At 53.4% G+C, this 20,597-nt stretch overlaps 1 protein-coding gene across 6 annotated transcripts in view; it reads left to right on the top strand.

The window, feature by feature from the left end:
* Positions 1–15,493, top strand: part of ARHGAP27 (Rho GTPase activating protein 27) — an 84,537-nt gene extending 69,044 nt beyond the window's left edge. For all 6 annotated transcript variants that reach the window (XM_008167589.4, XM_065577554.1, XM_065577557.1 and 3 more), the window contains 7 exons: positions 642–741; positions 1,838–1,963; positions 2,177–2,275; positions 3,234–3,311; positions 7,493–7,627; positions 9,880–9,985; positions 11,797–15,493. In XM_008167589.4, the coding sequence (XP_008165811.2) occupies positions 642–741; positions 1,838–1,963; positions 2,177–2,275; positions 3,234–3,311; positions 7,493–7,627; positions 9,880–9,985; positions 11,797–11,974 (822 nt within the window). In that variant the 3' untranslated portion in view covers positions 11,975–15,493. The remainder of the gene's footprint in view (positions 1–641; positions 742–1,837; positions 1,964–2,176; positions 2,276–3,233; positions 3,312–7,492; positions 7,628–9,879; positions 9,986–11,796) is intronic.
* The last annotated feature ends 5,104 nt before the right edge of the window (positions 15,494–20,597 follow it).

Genomic DNA, 20,597 nt, shown 5'->3' with positions numbered 1-20,597 from the left:
TGGCCGGTGGGTTACACACCACGCCCCCATCCTCAGCACTGTCCCTGACCCCCTTCTCCTGCCCCGTTCTCTGCTCAGCCTCACTTGCCCATCTTCTGCTCAGCTCTGTCCCCTCCTGGAGCCCCACCTAGGTTTCGTCTTTAGGATCTGGCATCGCCATCCTGGGACTGGCTTTCTCACGAGATTTACAGCACTTTGGCTGCTAGAAACACCCTGCCAGCCGCTGTCCCCCTGGGAACTCAGCACGGCGGGATTGGTTTCTTTCTTACCCCAACCTCAAAAAAATGTGAATTTTGAGCAAAGTTTCAGGTTGGCTCCTGCTGCGGTTGCATTCTCTGCGCTGCAGTAGCCCTAGGCCCCGGACCCCAGCTCACCAGGTGCTGTACAAACACAGAACAAAAGCCCATCCCTGCCCCAAAGAGCTGACAGTCCAAGTATCTGTTGTGTCCAGACTGATTTGTGGACCATCACTTGTGTGTCGGGGTGGGGGAATTTTCGCATTATCCGCTGTCTCCCTCCCAACCTACTCAGCCGTGTCTAGCAGACTCTGGGAAAGCACCACGCCTCCCGCCCTGAGCTGCATGCCTCTGAGCTCCTTCGGGGCCTTGATGGGACAAGAGCTGATGCCATGTCTCCCTCAGTCCACAGACTTTCCTACTCACGACGAGAACGGAAACGTTGGGGACTTTGGAGCCAAGGAGAGACTGGGAAACAACAAAGACGAAGACAAAAAGAATCCAGGCGAGTGGGTGAGATCTGAGCGGAGCAGCCTGCTTGGGAACAGCCCAGGGGCCCGCTCTGGTGCAGCCTCCAGGCCGAGTCTGCCTGGGAGCTGCTGGTTGTGGTGCTGCAGAGTTCGTTGTCTGCTCAGCTCAGGCCAGGCAGAGCTGCATTAACTACCCAATGTCCCTTGGTAAGGTGCAGCTGAGCAGCAGTGTAGATGCCCTAGTTAGTAGCATGCAGTGAAGGCGGAGGGCCAGGTTCTATGCTGGGAGACAGCCCAGAAGGTGCAGGAGTGCTCCCCACCTGGAGCCTGGGCCAAATGGCTCCTTGGGCAAGTTAGAGCAGCCTCTACATAGAGCAGCCTTCTGATCTCTGGAACCTCAAGCTCTATGGCTGTTCCCAACCCCCACTTCCCCAGGCCTTGCAGTGGGGCAGTGTAGGGTGGTTGTAACTCGGAAAATTCTCTCCCTGCCTTGGAGGCTTGCATACAGCCCATACGTACTGCCAGAGCAGGCTGCAGCATCGGCCCCATAGCATGCCCCGTGTTGCATTGCAGGGCAAACTGGCTGAAGGACACAGATGGCAACACGAATGCGAGCTGGGTCCCCCAACTCCTCTGGCTGGTGTGCTCAAGGCCAGGTCACCTCTGGCCCTTTGGCATGTCCTGTCATGGGAGCGGGACTAGGATGGGGTTCAGTAGGCAGGGATGGTGCTCACACCGGGCCCCTGGCGGCACCAGGCTTGGGGTGGTAACGTCCCTGCAACAGGACTCTCTCTAACATGGAGTTTTCTTTCTGGTATAAAGCAGCTGCTCACCCAAGCAGACTGAGACCAGAGTGAGGAGCTGGCAGGGGCAGCGCCAGCCTCTTTCCAGTGTGGGGGGCTGAGGTGGACTAGACAGAAAATTAGAAGTGCAGAAGTAAGGGTGCCAATGCCATACCATGCCACCCTTACTTCTGTGTAATGTTTGGCCTTCGCGCTGGGAGTGGACCTACGGGGAGGGCTAAGCTAAGCAACCTGTCTGCAGCCCATTTGGGGCTCCTTGTCTGTGCCCAGAACGATGCTGGGGCCTCTCCTGGTCTCGCGGTGAAACGCTCTCCCTTGTCTCCCGCAGCCTCCGGGCCGGCAGCCAGTAGCCTGGGCTCCGAGAGCGACACCAGCAAAGTTCGAAACAGGCTGCGAAAGCTGCTCCAGAAACGGCCCCCTCTGCAGTTCCTGCGGGAGCGAGGGTACATCAAAGGTACAGGCTGGGCAGGGCGCTTTGGGGGTGGGCGCTTACGAGTAGAACAAACCCTTCTTCCGAGCCAGGAAACCCAAACCTTGCATCCCCAAGCAAAGCTTCTCCCCCAGCACGTCCCCAGACCGGCGATCCAGGGGGGCAAATCATCCTGATCCCCTGGCAGAGCCCCGAGTTACCTGCCTAAATGTCTGGCTTTGTTGGTTTGTTTTTCAGACCAAGTGTTTGGCTGCTCCTTGCAAGCGCTGTGCGAGCGGGAGCATGGCACGGTGCCGCGGTTTGTGCAGCAGTGCATCCAGACGGTGGAACACAGAGGTATCCTCGCCAAATCCTCCAGTAAAGAGCAGGGGGCCAAGAGAGCCCCTAGCCAGCCCCTCTCATGCTCCAGGGCTCCAGCCCTCGGGGAAGCACAGCCCCTTCTGCCCTGAGTAACCAGCCCTGACTCCACCATCTCTGGCACTGCAGCCCCCCCCAGCGTTACCTGGTGCCCTCGGGCCTAGGTGGGCTACGAGGAGGGGCTGCAGGCTCAGGGGGGGTTAGTTTCCCAAGAAGCATCCCACAAACTGACTAATGGAGCAGCTAATTGCTATTAGCATCTGGCTTCTGAATTCTTCATCTCGAGGCTTGGTTCAATCTGGGTTTGTAGAGCAAGCTGTTGGGGTGTGTCTGCACGTACCCTCCCACCTTAAAAAGTAGTCCCGAGGAGAAGCAGAACAGAAAGCAGCACAGAAGTTTCTAAACTGCTTTTCTCGACTCGCTTTCGAATCTGCGTGGCCCTGCTCCTCTCTCGGTTTCTGCCGCAGCCGCTGCAGACCTGGACCTGCCCTGCTGCATCCCAGTGCATTGCTCCTTCCCCCAAGGCAGGCTGCAAGTATGAGCCGTGTCTGGGGCCTGGAGGGCCCCTGCTGCTCGAGTACCCCATTGCATTCCTTCGCAAGGAACAGGGCAGAGGCCCAAAAGAGCTTGGGGCCAGACTTCCAAGTGCTTAGCACCTGCAGCCTGGGCCAGGTTTCCCAAGCAGTTCGGGTGCTAAGCACCCCTGGAAATGCAGCAGTAGGTATCAGCACCCAGTCCGCTGAGCACTTGTGCAAATCTGTCACATCCTTTTGAGAATGCCGGCCCTCCTAGCGCCTATGGAGCATGAAGCTCTCTTCACACTGGGCTTGCTTTATGTGTGAATCTCTGTCGCAACGTCTCTCCAGCTCCTTGTTGGCATATTCCTGTTGTCCAGCTATGGGGTAACTAACTGTAGTTTTGGTCCCTGGTCTAATAGGTTTGGACATTGATGGACTTTATCGAATAAGTGGAAATCTGGCAACTATACAGAAACTGCGCTACAAAGTGGACCACGGTAGGCCTGCTTTCAGTGGGTTAGCTGTAGCTTTCTTACCATCTAGTGTCTTTAAATAAACATGCCTTTGACTTTTAAAAATCTTTTTCTAATTTAGAAAGGTGAGAAAATACAGAATCAGGTAAATTGGTAATGCTTTGAGAACCCGTTGGTCATTTGTCACCAGAATAGCGTGTCCCCACGGTAAAAAGGATGTTGAAAAATTGGAGAGAGCTCAGAGAAGAGTTACAAGGATCATTCGAGAACAGCCAGTCGGGAGTTTTCCAATGAAACGTGAGAGTCTCTGGAGATCTGTCTTCCAGTTCACTTTTTCCAAAATGAAAACATTCATTTCCTTTTCATGGAAACTGAAAATTTGAGTTTTCATTCCAGGTTGGAATTAACTTAAAGAAAAAAAAAAGTGTCAGAATTTCCCATGGAACATAAATTCCAAGTTTTAACGGCTCTAGATTCAAAATCTGGAAACCTGCCTCATGGAGAGAGAGCTTCTTTAGCCTCTCTCTCTAGCTTATGAAAGAGAAGGCTGAGAGGATTTTGTACTCCCAGCCTCCAAGGGCCGGCTCCCATTCAGACATCACAAGACATGGTCCCATTTTAGAAGATGGAGCCCATTGAGCTTCTCCCAAAAGGAGTGAAGCTTACTGAGAGCCAAGGGCAGACAAAAGGACAGCAAGGTTCAGTGGGTGGAAGCTGAAGATAGAAAACCCCAACTGGAAATTGGGTGCCCATTGTTAACGGCAAAGGTAAATAACCATTGGAACAACTGCCCCTACGGTGTGATGGGTTCCGCCTCGCTTGGAGTGTTAAGGTTGGCTTTTCTCTCTCTCTCTCTCTTGCTCAACAAGAAGTTAACAGGCTCAATGCAAGAATCTCTGAGGCTTTCTGGTCGTGTTATACAGGAGATCAGACTAGATCTTTATTAGGGTTACCATATTTCAACAATCAAAAAAGAAGATTTTGGGGCTAGGCCCCGCCCTAGCCCCACCCCCATCCACTCCCTCCCACTTCCCGCCCCCTGACTGCCCCCCTCAGAATCCCCAACCCCCCGCTCCTTGTCCCCTGACTGTCCCCTCCTGAGACCCCCCCACCCTAACTGTCCCCACCATGTTCTCTGTCCAGACAGCGGAGGGGCAGAGGATTGGTCCCACACCACACAAGATGTGGCAGGATCCAGTTTTAAATTTACCCCCTGCCCTTGCTTCACTGAGGGGGGGAGGGGAGAGTTGCTCTTGACTTGTGTGGGGTACCAGGGAGTCGAAGCCCCGACCCCGCCTGAAGTCACTGGTGCAACCCCTCCCGCTCCAGCTGGGGAGCTGCACCTGGCCCTAGGGGCTGCAGGGTCCGCCACTCCCGGAATCTCCCTCCCCCCCTGCCGTGGCTGCGGGAGGCTCCCTTGTCCCGCTCGCAGCCTTGGCGGGCGCGATGCGGCAGCCGGAGGGGAGGGGAGGAAACCCCCCATTCCCTCCACTCCCCCCCCTCCCCCCCCACCAGGCAGCCTCCTTTGTGAGGGCTCGGCCGTGACGCGCTGCCCTGCCCGAGCTGCAGCCGCGCCGGAGATCGTCCGAGGGCTGCAGGCAGTGCTGGAGCTGCCGGAGGATGAGTCGGAGCAGGTCCCCGCACCAGCGAGCTGAGCAGGGAGTTGTCCTGGGAGAAGTTTCCCTGCAGGCTCCGCTCCGGCCAGCAGAAAGCTGGGAGCCTGAGGGCGCCCGTGCTAGCAGGGAGGGAGGTTACGGGCTTGGCCGCCGCACGGAGGGAGGTTACGGACTTGGCCGCCCAGGGAAACTTCTCCCAGGACAATTCCCCGCTCAGCCCGCTGGTGCGGGGCCGGCTATGACTCATCCTCCGACAGCCCCGTCGGCTCCAGCGCTGCCGGCAGCCCTCGGACGCTCCCCGGCGCGGCTGCAGCTCGGGCAGGGCAGAGCGTCAGGGCCTTGGCACTCGCCACCCGGGGCTGGGGCCGGGGGGCCCTGGATGGGGCTGGGCTCAAGGAGCGCCCAGCTGTGAACGTGGCGCCGAGCTCCACAGAACCCCTAGTGGCTCCTCGGCGAAGAACCTCTCCGAGCCCTGCAGTCCCTGGGACGGGCGCTCAGAGACTTGCTCCGCAGGGTTACCACACGTCCATCTGCCGGCCGGCCAGGAGGGATTTTTAAATATTGAAAAACCCAGACGTTTTTTAGATATTTAAACATTCCTCCCGGACGTCCATTTAACAACCAAAAAGCCAGACATGTCTGGGGAAATCCGGACTTTTGGTAACCCTATCTTTATGGTCCCTTCTAGTCTTAAAAAATCTGTGGCTGAGATCCTGTGCCCATTGAAGCCAATGGGAGTTTTGTCATTGACTTCAATGAGGGCAGGATTTTGCACTATGAGTCTTTGTTGCTTGTAAGAAATGCCAAGTCGAATGTGGGATGGATTCTGGGCCCACACCTCAAAGCCTGTGTTTTGTTCGAACACAGGGAGTGAGCCAGACTCCACAGGGGGCTGTCAGTGATCTCGCAGGAATCCTGCCCAAGGGTTATCATTGGAGGGGGAGGGAGGTTGTCCCTTAGCTGTCTCTTAGCAGACACACCTCATGAGCACTGTGGAACCAGCGGGACCCTCCTTCAGTTGGGTTTGTAAGAATTTGGGGAGAAATCAGTGTCCAGTATTGCAGTAGTGATGGTAGCAACAGCATCTCCCTGGCTCTGTTCATCCGGAGGTGAGCCATGGATTCCAGCAGCGCCGAGAAGGTCAGGACCCAACTGCACTAGGTGCTGTACAAACACAGAATGAGGCAGTTTTTAGATACTTTGCCCACAACACTTGCTGGAATCACTTAAGCTATCATTGAATTGCAGCCACCTCTAGGGTAGAATTTGGTCACTTGCTTAGTTGTACTACTGCCCAACAATTTAGGGGCAGGAAGTGAAGAAGAAATTATCCAACTGAAACTCCATGAGGAATTTAAGGAGACAGTGTGATTACAGAAGTTAGCGATCCCTGTTAACCCTCTTCCTCCTATCGAAAGAGCTGTGGGGCTAACACATGGTGGGAAGATTGGTTTTATAGCTCACTTGAAGAATGTAGCCATTCCGTAGCACAGCACCCTTAACACTCCCTGATACTAGGACAGTCCCGGCTCAGGGTGGGTCTACACTGTAATCCAAGGTGTGAGCGCAACACTGGTAGACATAACTGTGCTCGCACAGCTAAGTACAGCCATGTAGATATGGTGGCACAGGCTGTCTAAGCAGACTGGGGACCCTACGTACGGACTCACATTGCTAGTCTCTGCTGAAGCCTGTGCCATCGTGGTCACGCTGATGTTTTTAGCCATGTGTTTTAGTGTTGTGTATGTTTACGGTGCGGCAATAGCACCTCCGATGCAGTGTAGACGCACCCTCTGAGGGAAGTATCAGAGGGGTAGCCGTGTTAGTCTGAATCTGTAAAAAGCAACATCTTGCATCTGAAGAAGTGAGGTTCTTACCCACGAAAGCTTATGCTCCCAGTACTTCTGTTAGTCTCAAAGGTGCCACAGGACCCTCTGTTGCCTCTGAGGGAAGTTGGCCTGCTATTGGATCACCAACATCCCCTGGAGTTTCTCTGGAGATCTCCTGTCCGAGTGCTGAGCAGACCCAGTCTGGCTTCATTTGAGAGCTGACGAAATTGCAGGCAGTAAATTGTACATTTAATCCTCCTCTGTTGTTAAACTCTGGGAGGTCTCCAGTGATGCAGAGACAACTTCCAGGAAATGGGCTCCACCAGGGAGCATTCTACTCCTGTTTGGATTCACAGAGATTAGGGCCAAAAGGGGCCATTCGATCATCCAGGCTGACCCCTGCCTAGCACAGGCCAGAGACCCTCGCCCCGTCACCCCATGTTGAGCCCAGTAACTTGTGTGTGGCTAAAGCATTTTCCAGTCTGAAGCGGCAGACTTCAAGAGCCGGAGACTCTCCCCCTTACTTCAGTAGTTTGATCCAATGGCTAATCCCCTCGCTGGTAGAAATGTGTATCTGATACTTCCGTCCCCCTTTGCACTACTGAAGAGCACTCTCACCTCTGTGCCCTAAGCTTGCACACGTGTGCGCACATCCGGGCCCAGGATTGCCTGACTTGACCTAGATCCATACATGCATGGAGCAAGCCCCTCCCACCCCAGTATCAGAGCATTGGCTAACCTACCTGCCTCCTTCCCGCAGATGAAAATCTGGACCTGGATGATGGCCGGTGGGAGGATGTCCACGTCATCACGGGGGCTTTGAAGCTCTTCTTTCGGGAGCTGCCAGAGCCGCTCTTCCCATTCAGCTACTTTGACAAATTCATCACTGCAATAAGTAAGGGACAAGAGAAGCCACGGCCTTGTCTGACACCTGCAGTGTGGGTGGCGGCCAGTCCTCTACCCAGCAGGGCCGTGCTCATTTGGATTTCCTGAACCCCTTCACTCCGCAATTCAGCCCCAAAGCCTGGCCCCATCTCCCCAGCCAAGACACAAGAGCAGACTCTGCAGGGATCTCTCCTATTATCATTAAGGGTACAGTTATGCTGTGACTGGGAGGTGTGATATCCAGTATGGGTAGATAGACACGCACTAGCTCTCTGCGAGCTAGCACCTAAAAATAGCATCGTGGACACAGAGACATGAGTGGCAGCTCGGGCTAGCACTCCCAATGGCTCCATGTCTAGTTGGCAGCCGGTATCAAGCGGAGTGCCCCAAGGGTCGGTCCTGGGGCCGGTTTTGTTCAATATCTTCATTAATGATCTGGAAGATGGTGTGGAGTTTGCAGATGACACTAAACTGGGAGGAGTGGTAGATACGCTGGAGGGTAGGGATAGGATACAGAGGGACCTAGACAAATTAGAGGATTGGGCCAAAAGAAATCTGATGAGGTTCAACAAGGACAAGTGCAGAGTCCTGCACTTAGGATGGAAGAATCCCATTCACTGTTACAGACTAGGGACCAAATGGCTAGGCAGCAGTTCTGCAGAAAAGGACCAAGGGGTTACAGTGGACAAGAAGCTGGATATGAGTCAACAGTGTGCCCTTGTTGCCAAGAAGGCCAACGGCATTTGGGGCTGTATAAGTAGATCAAGGGATATGATCATTCCCCTCTATTCAGCATTGGTGAGGCCTCATCTGGAGTACTGTGTCCAGTTTTGGGCCTCACACTGCAAGAAGGAGGTGGAAAAATTGGAAAGAGTCCAGCAGAGGGCAACAAAAATGATTAGGGGGCTGGAGCACATGTATTTAGACTTCAGAAGAGAAGAATGAGGCGGGATTTGATAGCTGCTTTCAACTACCTGAAAGGGGGTTCCAAAGGGGACGGATCTAGACTGTTCTCAGTGGTACCAGATGACAGAACAAGGAGCAATGATCTCAAGTTGCAGTGGGGGAGGTTTAGGTTGGATATTAGGAAAAACTTTTTCACAAGGAGGGTGGTGAAGCACTGGAATGGGTTACCTAGGGAGGTGGTGGAATCTCCTTCCTTAGAGGTTTTTAAGGTCAGGCTTGACAAAGCCCTGGCTGGGATGATTTAGTTGGGGTTGGTCCTGCTTTGAGCAGGGAGCTGGACTAGATACCTCCTGAGGTCCCTTCCAACCCTGATATTCTATGATCCCCCCGGGTACATACATGGGCAGTTAGCCCAAGCCATCGCCCGTGCAAGCCCCGGTGAACCGGCTCTTTTTAATGCATGTGCGTGTACCTGAGCTGGGCTGGGAATTACACCTGCCCCGTGTGGACGCATGCTAAGACATCATGGGTTTTGACTAAGAATGCTGGTGCCCACTCAGCATAGACCGCCGTTCTGGACACTTGTTTGGAGTCCGGTGCCATTCTGAAAATGGCTCCGTATTATGGAGCCATCCAACCAGCTCTGCTTTCACAGCTGAGCTGTGATTTGTTGAGAGGATGCATGAGAAACGCATGGAAGGTTAAAGCCCTCTGCAGTCTCTGTTTGAGGTACAAGGCCAGAGAGGTAGGCCTGGCTGATTAGGAGGTGGGCCAACAGACCCAGCCTGGGTTCTGTGCCTGGTGCCAGAGCAGTGGGCTGAGAATCCAGGCAAGGTGTGAATTGCTGTTCATGGGAGTAGCTTGGCACAGTCACAGCCTTTCATTGGCTGCATGGCAAATCCAGAGCCACACCAGAGAGAAATTATTTCTGGCCCACAGGCTGTCCTGAACCAGGATGTAGCGCCAGCCAACTTGGTTCCCTGGGGGGAAGATGTGATTTCTGTATCTAGCTACTTGTCAGACGGTCCCACCCCCTGTAATATCTAAGCACAGCAAGGGCATGAGTGGATTTATCCTTGGAACTCTGAGAGGTGGTGGTGTCCCTGTGTTAGTGCTGGGCAAATCACGTAGGGGCAGATCCTCACCCGGTGGGAATCGCTATAGCTCCGGCGATGTCAATAGAGCTGTGACAACTTGCACCAGCCCCGCATCTCTCCTCGACGTCACATGGCCAGTCAGTAGCAGAGCCAGGCGAGAGCCCAGATCTCCTGAGTCCCAGTCCAGGGTCTCCCGCCCACGCGCTCTGACGCCCAGTCCTGACGAGGTAGAATGACCTGGTTTTCCATCTGGTTGTAGAAATATATGACCAGGCGAAGCGCAGCAAGTGCATCCGGGACCTGGTGTGTTCCCTACCTGAGGCCAACCGCGACACCATGAAGGTTCTCTTCCAGCACCTCTGCCGGTGAGTTCTTGCCCTGATACCCAGGCCTCTCCATGTGCATGGAGCTTTGTGCTTTGATCTGCACAGTCCCCAGCCATTCATGTAATTCTCCTCTATGTCTGAACATGGCCATCAGGGAGGCCAGAGATCACTGCTCCTGCCTGAGCACTAATCCTGCAGGTCTGTGCTGCCTCCTTTCCCTTGACTCTCATCAGCAGTGTTATGAGGCGCTTGTCCCAGCCCGTGCCACCCTGTACCATGGTGCTGGACTGGAGTAGGGGAGAGAAGGCAGCAGGGTGCTGACGGCCGCAGGGGCCTGGTGCTACCCTGGGCAGGTATATAGGGGCAGATCTTCCAGGGTACGGTGCAGTCGGAGGAAGCCAAATCTAGTGGCAAGACCTTGGAAGGGGAGAAGGAAATTAAGCTACTGCTGGTTTCCTGTGTACCCACGTGCCTTTCCCTGCTAGTCTCCTCGAGGGGGAATTTTCACCCCTGGTCTTAGCCTTGGCTCCTGGAAGACCCTTCACAACTCCCCTGGCCATGCCCCTTACAAGGTTCTTCCTCAGCTCGATTGTTGTGCTTGGAGTATCCTATGGGACTCTGCAGACCCCACCCTGCTGGGTTTTAACAGCGCCTCCCGCTGCAGGATGCTCAGCCAGAGTTGGGTGGAAAGCAGGGGGAGGGGGGATTTTACTTAAAGCAAAACCAAAAAAACAATTGTAGCAAAATGTTCTGTGGAAAAAGTAGATATTTTTCTTTCAGTGAAAATTTGAATGGCAAAAAAATTATGTCCAAAACCCAAAATATTTTGTGCCTCATTGAGTTATAATTTGGGTGTCTTATGTTCCCGTTCTCTTCTGTAGGTAGGGGTCTACTTAAATCATGGAGCAATCACACATTTTTCGCAGGCTTGTCATGGCATAAATAGCAAATTTTGCGGATGTGATACACGTCTGCAAAATTTGCTATTTATGCCGTGACCAACTCAAAAAATGTGATTTTTCTCTGCAGCATTTCTCAAACTGGGGGTCCTAACCCAAAAGGGGGGTGCAAGCCCATTTCGGGGTGTTGTGATATTGCCACCCTTACTTCTGTGCTGCTGCTGGCGGCGATGCTGCCTTCAGAGATGGGAGCCCAGCCAGCAGCTGATGCTCTCTGGCCACCCAGCTCTTAAGGCAGCACAGAAGTAAGGGTGACAATAACCCACCATGCCACCCTTACTTCTGCTTGCTGCTGGCAGTGGCACTGCCTATAGTATAGGGTAAAAAAGCACACAAAAGACCAGATTTCACAGTCGGTGATGCGATTTTCATGGCTGCAAATTTGGTAGACCCCTATCTATAGGCCAAGCTCCCTGATTGGACTACATCTCCCACAATGCATCATGGTCTGCCCTCTTGAACGGGAGAGGCAGTACATCATGGGAGTTGTAGTCTGGTTGAGGAGCCCAGCCACTGGAGGAGAATGGGGTCTTGAGGCAACCAAATTACAACTCCCATAGACATCGCAGCAGAATTTTTGAATTGAAATATTTCGGTTTTCGGGCATTCACTTTTCTGTGGAAAGCAGACATGTCCTGTGAAAAAATTAATTTAGTCAAAAACCCAACTTCCTGTCAGAAAACAGTTTAGATGGAAAACTTTGGATGAGCCCTGGGATCACTGGGTTCCTTGCTTTGCTTGTTGAGCCCTGATCCCCTGGCACTGCCATGCTGTGCTGGATTCATGCTGGGCGTGGTTCTGGTCTCAGCCCATTCCTGTCAGGTGCAGCATTCGTCAGAGTGAGACACGCCCCTGGCAGTTTCCAGTGACTGACTGTCCTTCTCCCTCCAGCGTGATCAACTACAAGGAGCAGAACCGGATGTCTGTGCAAAGCGTGGCGATTGTGTTTGGGCCCACTCTCCTGAGACCAGAGACCGAGGAAGTAAACATGGCAATGCACATGGTCTTCCAAAACCAGATAGTGGAACACATCTTAAATCAGTACAGCTACATCTTCCCAGACAGCTAAGCCTGGTGGCGAGCCAGAGCCTACAGTGAAAGCAAGGAGCAGAGTCCCTGGGATGGACCGTGGCGGCTGCTAGTGTGTGACACTGAATTGTCCCAGCCTGGACTACAGACAATAGTGGCGACAATCCGTAATAAATTGGCAATGCTGATGCTGGACTGCAACTACCTGGGATGACTTGTGCCATTAGCCACTGGAGCCATGTGACCAGTGCGCCTCCTTTAGATATGGGAAAACAGAGTCAGAGAAAACAGGCACCAGATCGGTCATTCTGCAAAACACTCCTGCTCACCGGGGTTGGTACCAGGCTGTTCCCCGGCAGAATGGCCCCAGGAGAGCACAGGGCCTCTGAGCTTTCGGCTGTCCAGCTGCTGAGAGGGGAGGGTCCTCCGTGGGGATGTGCACTTTCACTTCGCTACAAGTGAAAGCAGCCCAGGCAGGTACTGGAGAAGGGGCTGGACAACCTACCAGCTAGTGAAGTGGGGACAGCATCAGCTGTCCGCCCCATGCCTGCACCTGGAACTGCCAGCAAGAGCTGCTCCAGAGCCCTTCTCCCACACAGCTCATACCACCCCCTGGACCCTGGTGCGGCAGCATCCACCTCTGTGTGCCCGTCTGCCCCTCAGCCAAAGCAGCCCCTGGGACCCCCGACAGAACAGCACGTTATGCACACCGCGCTGCAGCGCCTCCCGCTGGGCTCCAGCCAGCCCGCCTCCCTGCGGGCCTGAGCACCTGCAGCCATTGGGGGATGAACCCTTAATGCCCCCAAGGTTGTTATAGCGCTGAGAAGCCGAGACACAGGTTTTCAAAAGAGCTCAGCTTCCAGGGAGAGCAAGAGCAGTCGTCCCACCCCCTGGCCCCATGGGAGTGGCCGAGCACTCCCCTAAGTGCCTTGCTCTAGGCCCCCCCTCGGCAGTGAGCAGCAGCGTAGACCATTGAGCCCAGGTCTCTGCAGTCCCACTCCAGGGCCGTGTCACCCCCAGCCTATGCTGTGTTACTGAGATGGGAGTGGGCTCTGGTGCTAAGACAGCTTGGAGCCCGCGCATGCCAAGGAGGGAGCTGAAATCAACCAACCAACCCCCCTTGAAAACTCCCCTTTTGTAATTAAAAGGAGACCTCCCCCTTCCCTCGCAGCTCACTCTCCCGCAGGGAAACCGCTCCAGTTCTGCAGGCTCCTGCCCATGCCTGGGTGAGGAGCTTAGTTCAAAGTCCTCTGGGCGTCTAGCTGTTGGTGGCTGCAGAGGCCCTGGGCTGTGCATTTAAATGGCTCACTGGCTGTTTTAGTGCATTGCCTGAACCTGCCCCTGGAATTGGCAGCGACGCCTCCACACAGGGCTACCAACATTTCAAAACATCGGACAGGGCAAACCAGTGCATGAGGCAGGGGCTTGGGACCTCTGAGCCCCACCTGGGCCGGGTTCTGCACTGCCATAGGGTGGGCAAGAATATCCATGAGCCTGGCCTAGGTATCTGGCTCCTCCTGCCTCCCTTTCTCTGCCTCCATTGCCCAGAGCATGTCCCCCATGGAGCAGGGCTCCCCCGAACTGCTGCCTCAGAACAAGGCCTGGACTGGTCTCCCACTCCCTCTGCCCTCTCAGACCCTCTTCTCTTCTCTCTCTCCCCACCTTTGTCACCCTAACATCTGCCCCCCTCCCAAGCCCCCCTTCAGCACCCATCCCCCACAGGCACAGCTGCCTTCCTCCCCACAAGCTTGCCCCATTGCCACTGGAGAATCATGGGAGTATGCAAGAGTCACGTCCATTCACAGGCAAGTCCTCAAGTCACAAGTCCCGTCAATGCCGTGTCTAATGGTTGCGCCCTGTTCTACTAGGCCCTACACAAACACAGTGCAGGCAGAGCTAGTGGGGAAATGGCCGTTATTTTCTGTGAAACAAGTTCACAATGTGATGGATTTTTTTTGTCAAAAATTTGTTTCCTTTGGAATCAAAACATAATTTGTTTGCTTGGGGGCTTTTTTGAACTCCTGCCCCCCCCCAAAAAACAGAAAGAAGGGGAGGGGGAAACCCAACAAACACTGACAAGGTGGTGTTTTGGTTTGAATTAAACTGAATGAAAGATTTTTTTTTTATTTGAACTGAAGAGTTTTCATTGGCCAGCGTCAGAGGATATCAGTTTTTTGGGTGTAAATGTGTGGATTGTTCACTTTTCACTGAGAAAACATTGTCACAATAATCTTCCACCCCACTGCAATTCTCTGAGCCTGGCCCTGCCCAAAGCGGTCACAGTGTGACCAGGAAGAGAAACAAAGGGGATTTGCCCAAGGTCATTGGCAGGGTTAGGAAGAGAAGCCAGGTCTCTGGAGTAGCAGCCTGCATGGAAGGTGGAGAGGAGCCCAGGGTGCAGGAGGCCCCCCGAGAGTCAGGCTGCATGCACATGGCTGGAATGCCTGCTGCAGTTGCAGCAACTAGTTCTCTTAAGAAAGAGCCAGTTTGGTTTTAGAAACCGGGAGTCCTCTCCTGTTCTTACCTGGCATGAGGGACATGAACCAGGGTCTAGTAAAATGGCATTGAGGTGAGTGTCAGTAGCCATGGGTGCTATGCCCAGCCACTAGCAAAGTCATTTGTCCACTCTCTGCCCAAGGTCAGACTAGATGAGGATATTGATCCCTTGGGGCTGGACAATGCCTGACTCTCCCTGCAGGAATTGCCCCCTGGCTCAAGGGCAAAGGCCTTTCTTTGACAGTGGATCTGCTGGTTCTCTTCCAAATGTCTGGTTTTGCATATGAATGAAATCTGGATCGCCCATTAGTTTGTCTGGCTGTTCCTGTGTTTAGCGTGGTTCCTGGTTTTACTGATTAGCCAGCCGGGGTTGAAACCCAGCCAAGTACACGGTGTGACATGGAGGAGAGCTTCTAGTTTCTTTGGAAAGCAGGAAGAGAGCATGAGAATACCAGTCAAGGGCAGGGTGACACCCAAGACCCAGTCAAGCAATATGGCACTGCCAAATCACAGCATGCCCCCAACCACGCCTCCCAACACCAACGAAGGAGTTTCTGCGATGCACATGGATGGGCCCACAGCCCTCTGTTTCTTTAGATGGAGCCACGGCAGGGCTGTCTGCGTGGAGGGCTGTGTAGTTCAGTGCATAAGGTGTTGTACTGGGATTTGGGTGACTTGAGTTCCACCCCAGCTTTGCCATTGGCCTACTGGCTCACCTTGGGCAAATCACGTCACTGCTTTGGGCCTCGGTTTCTCCATCTATAAAATTGGGCTAATAATAAAGGGCAAGATTTTTAAAGGCATTTAAGCACCCACATACCTTTAAAAACCTGGCCCAAAGCGCTTTGAAAGCTGCAGCCCAGCAGAAGGGAGAGAGTGCAGTGCTCTCAGGCTCCCAAATCCAGCGCCCAAGATGAGAGCGAGTCTTGCAGCAGCTGGTCAAAAAGCAAAGGGGAAAAAAAATCATGGAGAAAAGGTAAAATCCGTTTAGTTTCAGTTTTGGCATTTGACATGTTTTGTGAAACTTTCAATACAAATTGCCAATAAAAAAATGTTTCATTGACTGTTGACCAGTTTTGAAATAAGGAAGCGTTTGGTCGGTTCAGCCCCGGGGGGGGGGGGCTTTCCCTCCCTCGGCCTCACCACCCAAAACAAAGGGAAACATCAGTGTTTTAAAAAAATTCGTTTTGGAAATTTTTTCCTTTCAAAACCAGAAAAGGAGCGAAGGAAAATTGTTGATTAAAAAAGTGAAAATGTTCATGAAAAACGTCCCTGTAGAACAAAGAGGCTGGTGATGGGAACACCTTTGCCAGCTGCACCCAACGAAAGCCGTGAGGTGGATGTTTTAAAAATACAATTTGCCAAGGGGAAGTAATACTTTCCAAAACTGTGTCTGAGCGGGTGGAGGGGCAGTGCACATCACATGATCTGCCAGTATTAGCAACCCAAGCGGGAAATCTGTACAGAACACTTTGCAAAAGCTGCCTCTCTTCATCCTATGTTATTAGCATGAGCACATCTAACCCACTCTTCCTCAGCGTGGTGCTCTGTGAGCATTTGCCCAGTCAGAGCGCAGCCCATGCACTGATATATCAGCCACTTTAAGCAAGCACGTGGCCTGGGCTGCATCCTTAACATCAGTGTTATAAATGCTAACTAGCTGAATTCAAGCATGGCTCTGAAACACCTGGATACAGCGAGGCCGGCTCGCTGACTGCCCCCAGGCGTAAGGGCTGGTGCAAGGGGAGAATGGGGCTGAGGGACGGGATCTGCCAGTGAATGCTGATCCAAATTACTAGGGTCATTCATGGATTTAAAGGCCAGAACAGCTCACTGTGATGGTCTAGTCTGACCCCCTGCACAGCACGGGCTGGAGAGCCTCTCCCAGGGCGTGCTGCAGCAAGCCCAGATGTTCAGGTTGTGCTAGAGAGCATTTTACATCAGCCTCCTCTGAGGGCTCTGGAAATCCAAGGGGAGGGGGTAGGAGGAGCGGTGAGACAGGGCGTCCCTGGCCCTGGGGTTCTACCACACCCTACTCCAGAGAAGGCTCCGCTAAAAGGCCTTGCAGGGCCTTAAGAGGTCAGGTCCTGGCGGGGCCCAGTGAGACCATGCGCCTCCCCTCTCTACTCTCTCTGGCTGCAGGAGCTCGAGGGATAACCAGAGCCAGGCTCCGGCTGTATTTGCTGGGGCTGGGGGAGAGGCTGAGAACCTTAGCCCTCAGCTAAGGGATGATGAGAAAGGGGCCGGGTGGGCAGAGGCCCAGGATTGCAGTGAGTGCTTGGCTGCTGTGGGCAAGGTCCCTGGGCTGGAGCCCGGAGCAGTGGCAGGCCCGGGTCCCTGCACTGGCCACTGGTGAAGGAGACAAGGTTCTTAACCCTTTACAGGTAAAGCAAGCAGAGAACAGACCAAGAGGGATTTTACAGCTAACTGGCTGGGTGTCCATCAAAGGGAGCTACTCACCCCCCCTTTATTTATCACAGTTGACATGGTAACAAGGCAGCTTGGTGAGGCCCTGGTAGCGCTACCAAGCTTTGAGCCTCGCGCAGCACCACGGCTCGCTGCTGGAGAGTGATCCGGGATGCTGGAATCAGCTCACCACGGGGCCGTGACGTTGTGAATATTGCTCAGTTACAGCAGAGGGAAAAGGCAAGCTGTAGCGAGTGGCTGTGGGAATGATGGGTTAGGCTGCGCCTCACATGTCCAGGCTGAAGTGACCAGCCACCCCGGTGCCAGGTGCTGCCGTGCTGAACCCTGGCTGGGCTGTGCTGGGAGGATGGCTGGGTGCACAGCATCACACCGTGCCAGCTGTTGGCAGAAATGCAGTGACAGCCCAAGGCTACTTAGCTTTGCTAGCGTTGCCCTACAATCAGTATGCGCTGTTCCTTCCCCCCATTGTGCACATGAACTGCCTGAGCACTGATTGTCCACTGCCCTGGAGCATGTGTCATTCGCAGGTGTGCAAAGTCAGACCCACGGTATCTAAAGCACAGCTGGCCTGACCCAGGACCGGTCACGTGAGCACAACACATGTTAATAGCGACCAGAGAGTCATTACATTCAACATCCCGGGGAGCAGGAAGGTACCAAAAACCAGCAGGGTGACACCAGTGTGGAAATGGAGTGTGCAGGTTGTGGAGGGAGAGGGGGGAGCTTGTACAAATGTTGGCAACAGCTAAAAAACAAAAAACAAAAAAAAACTAAATAAAGGAATTAAACTGCTTAGCTTAAAAACAATGGGCAATAGCAGTAGCCATCTTTACTAGGGGCAGCGTCACTCGCACGCGATATGCTCAGGTGTGCTGGCGGGTGGCTAGCTCAGGAGCTCGGCAGGCTGGCGTGAAGCAAGCTCTCTTCCGCCCGCTGCCCTGAGTGCAGAGGAAGGGGTGTTGGGCTTGGAGCACGGTCAGGCAAATTTCAGCTTGTCCATGAAGTGCTGCGTGGCCTGGATTACAGAGCAACATCTCATGTCCCTCACTGAGATACAGGCAAGTACAGTATCAACCCAGCCTTGTTTTATAAACACTAAACCAGAGCAGTTGGGTAGCATCTCTGCAGGCACAGCTGGGCCCAGAACCCTGCCCGCTAATGAAGAGAGCTAATACCCGCAGCCACTCACTCACAGAAAGGGCCACCTCCACGTACATGTGTATGTAATGTGTAGCCACTGTTCTAACCACTAGACACTAGTCCCCCCACTGAGCAGAAAAGTGGCGCCTACTCACCCAGTGGCGCTTCGGGTCTTCGGCGGCACTTTTACTCACCCAGCGGCACTCTGAGTCCGCTCCGGGTCTTCGGCGGCACTTCGGTGGCGGGTCCTTCAGCCACTCCAGGTCAGTCGGAGTTTTTCTTTTGCTTTTTTCTTCGCGGCAGGTGGTGCCTGTTTTTATTTGTTCGCTCCCCCTGCTGCTAAAACCTGGCTTCGCCATTGGGTGGGGCAGGAGCGGAGTCGGGGCGGGGGGCAAAGCACCCATCGGTGCCAGGAAAAGTTGGCGCCTATGAGTACCTCCTTCTGAGGTTAATTGATATCAGCTATTCTATTATCTTGCCCAGGATTGAAGTCAGGCTGACAGGCCTATAATTACCCAGGTCATCCTGTTTACCTTTTAAAAATTGGGACACCATTAGCTGTCTTCCAGTCTTCTGGAACTTCTCTGGTGCTCCAAGACTTATTGAAAATAAACATTGACAGTCCAGCGATCTCCTCGGCCAGCTCTTTTAAAACTCTTGGATGTATGGTATCTGGACCTGCTGACTTAAAAATGTCTGATTTTATACACCTCTACCTCAATATAACACTGTCCTCGGGAGCCAAAAAATCTTACTGCATTATAGGTGAAACCGCTGTGACAAAGTTCCTCCTCTATCTTGGTGGGTCCTGCACTTATTGGCGGATTTTCTTGCCTCAGAGATTCACCATGTGGGTTGGGGAACAGCCCAGAGACCTTCCCCTCTGGAAGAACCCACAGTCCAGGTCAATTGGGAGGTCTGGGGGGAACCCGGGCCCGCCCTCTACTCTGGGTTCCAGCCCAGGGCCCTGTGGACTGCAGCTGTCTATAGTGCCTCCTGTAACAGCTGCATGACAGCTACAACTCCCTGGGCTACTTCCCCATGGCCTCCTCCAAACACCTTCCTTATTCTCACCACAGGACCTTCCTCCTGGTGTCTGATAACGCTTGTGCTCCTCAGTCCTCCAGCAGCGCACCCTCTCCCTCTCAGCTCCTTGTGCCTCTTGCTCCCAGCTCCTCACACTCCCACCACAAACTGAAGTGAGCTCCTTTTAAAACCCAGGTGCCCTGATTAGCCTGCCTTAATTGATTCTAGCAGCTTCATCTTAATTAGCTCCAGGTGTCCTAATTAGCCTGCCTGCCTTAACTGGTTCTAGCAGGTTCCTGATTACTCTAGTGCAGCCCCTGCTCTGGTCACTCAGGGAACAGAAAACTACTCATCCAGTGACCAGTATATTTGCCCTCTACCAGACTCGTGTACCCCACTGGTCTGGGTCTGTCACACCGCGTTATATCGAACTTGCTTTGATCCACCGCAGTGCACAGCTCTGACCCCCGGGACACTGCTTTACCACGTTATATCCGAATTCGTGTTATATCGGATCGCGTTATATCGGGGTAGAGGTGTAGCATCTGTTTAACATATGCATCTCTCTCTGTGTTATGTAGGCCTGTACCTATTGGTGTCCAGGAAGTGGGCGGGCGTTCCTGCCCTGAAGGGCTTCAAATCAGCCCTGGGACAGGGCTGAGCCTGCGTGAGGGCTGCTGCTGGGGGGAGCAGCAAGCCTCGGCTGATTGGGGAAACAGCCACAGCTGGGGCCATGCCCCAATTAGACCATAGCTGGCCTTATAAATTGAGAACCTGTGCTTCAGAGCTACTGGTGGAATGGAAAGAGGGTAGCATCACCATATGGCGATTATGTGTTCTCTTGTCTCTAAATGTAGGTGACATACGAGGCAAAGGAGACTCGGGCCTGGAGTCTTTACTGCTGAACAGTCTTTAGGCAGGAAAGGCCTATAGGATGATGGGATGACACCAAAACCAGCTCACAGTGGTTCTGGGCTGTTTGGGTCAGATTCTGCTCTGGCTTACGGGGTTTTACATCACTAGAACTCTGACACCATTGCATTTACTCCTGGTTTATGCTGTGATGAGGGAGAAGAGACTCAAGCCCAGGGAGTCACCAATGGCTATCTGGAAAGTGACATAAAAATGCCCTTATTTTAGCCAAGTTTCACAGCTTTCATATCTTTTCAAGCACCAAAACCAGGCCTGGGATAAGTGCCTTTTCCTGCAAACTGGCTTGTGGATCTACAGTTATTACAATCATTCTCTGCTTTTCGGAGCTCTGCCTCTAGCGTGCCCTAGATTTCTTGGCACCTTCGCCCTCTTAGCTGGGACCCTGCTCCAGCCCTTCACGCGATCTGTGTCACCTGATGCAGAGGGTGAGTCTGCGGTCAAATGCTGGGTTTACAGCCTTGAGAGAGTGTCTTGAAGATGCCAAGCTACAGGGATCCTGGTTAATATCCCTCCTAATTTCAATGGTCGGTGAGCCTCTTGCTGTAATCGAGTGAATGTCACTATGGGTGTGAATTGGTGCCCGTGCAATGTTTGAAGTGCCTGCGTGCCCTTGGTCTCTCTCAGTCTCCGTTCCCCAACGG

Source organism: Chrysemys picta, chromosome 24, assembly GCF_011386835.1.
Source record: "Chrysemys picta bellii isolate R12L10 chromosome 24, ASM1138683v2, whole genome shotgun sequence".
NCBI classification, from domain to species: domain Eukaryota; kingdom Metazoa; phylum Chordata; order Testudines; family Emydidae; genus Chrysemys; species Chrysemys picta.
This window is presented reverse-complemented; position numbering and strand designations above follow the sequence as displayed.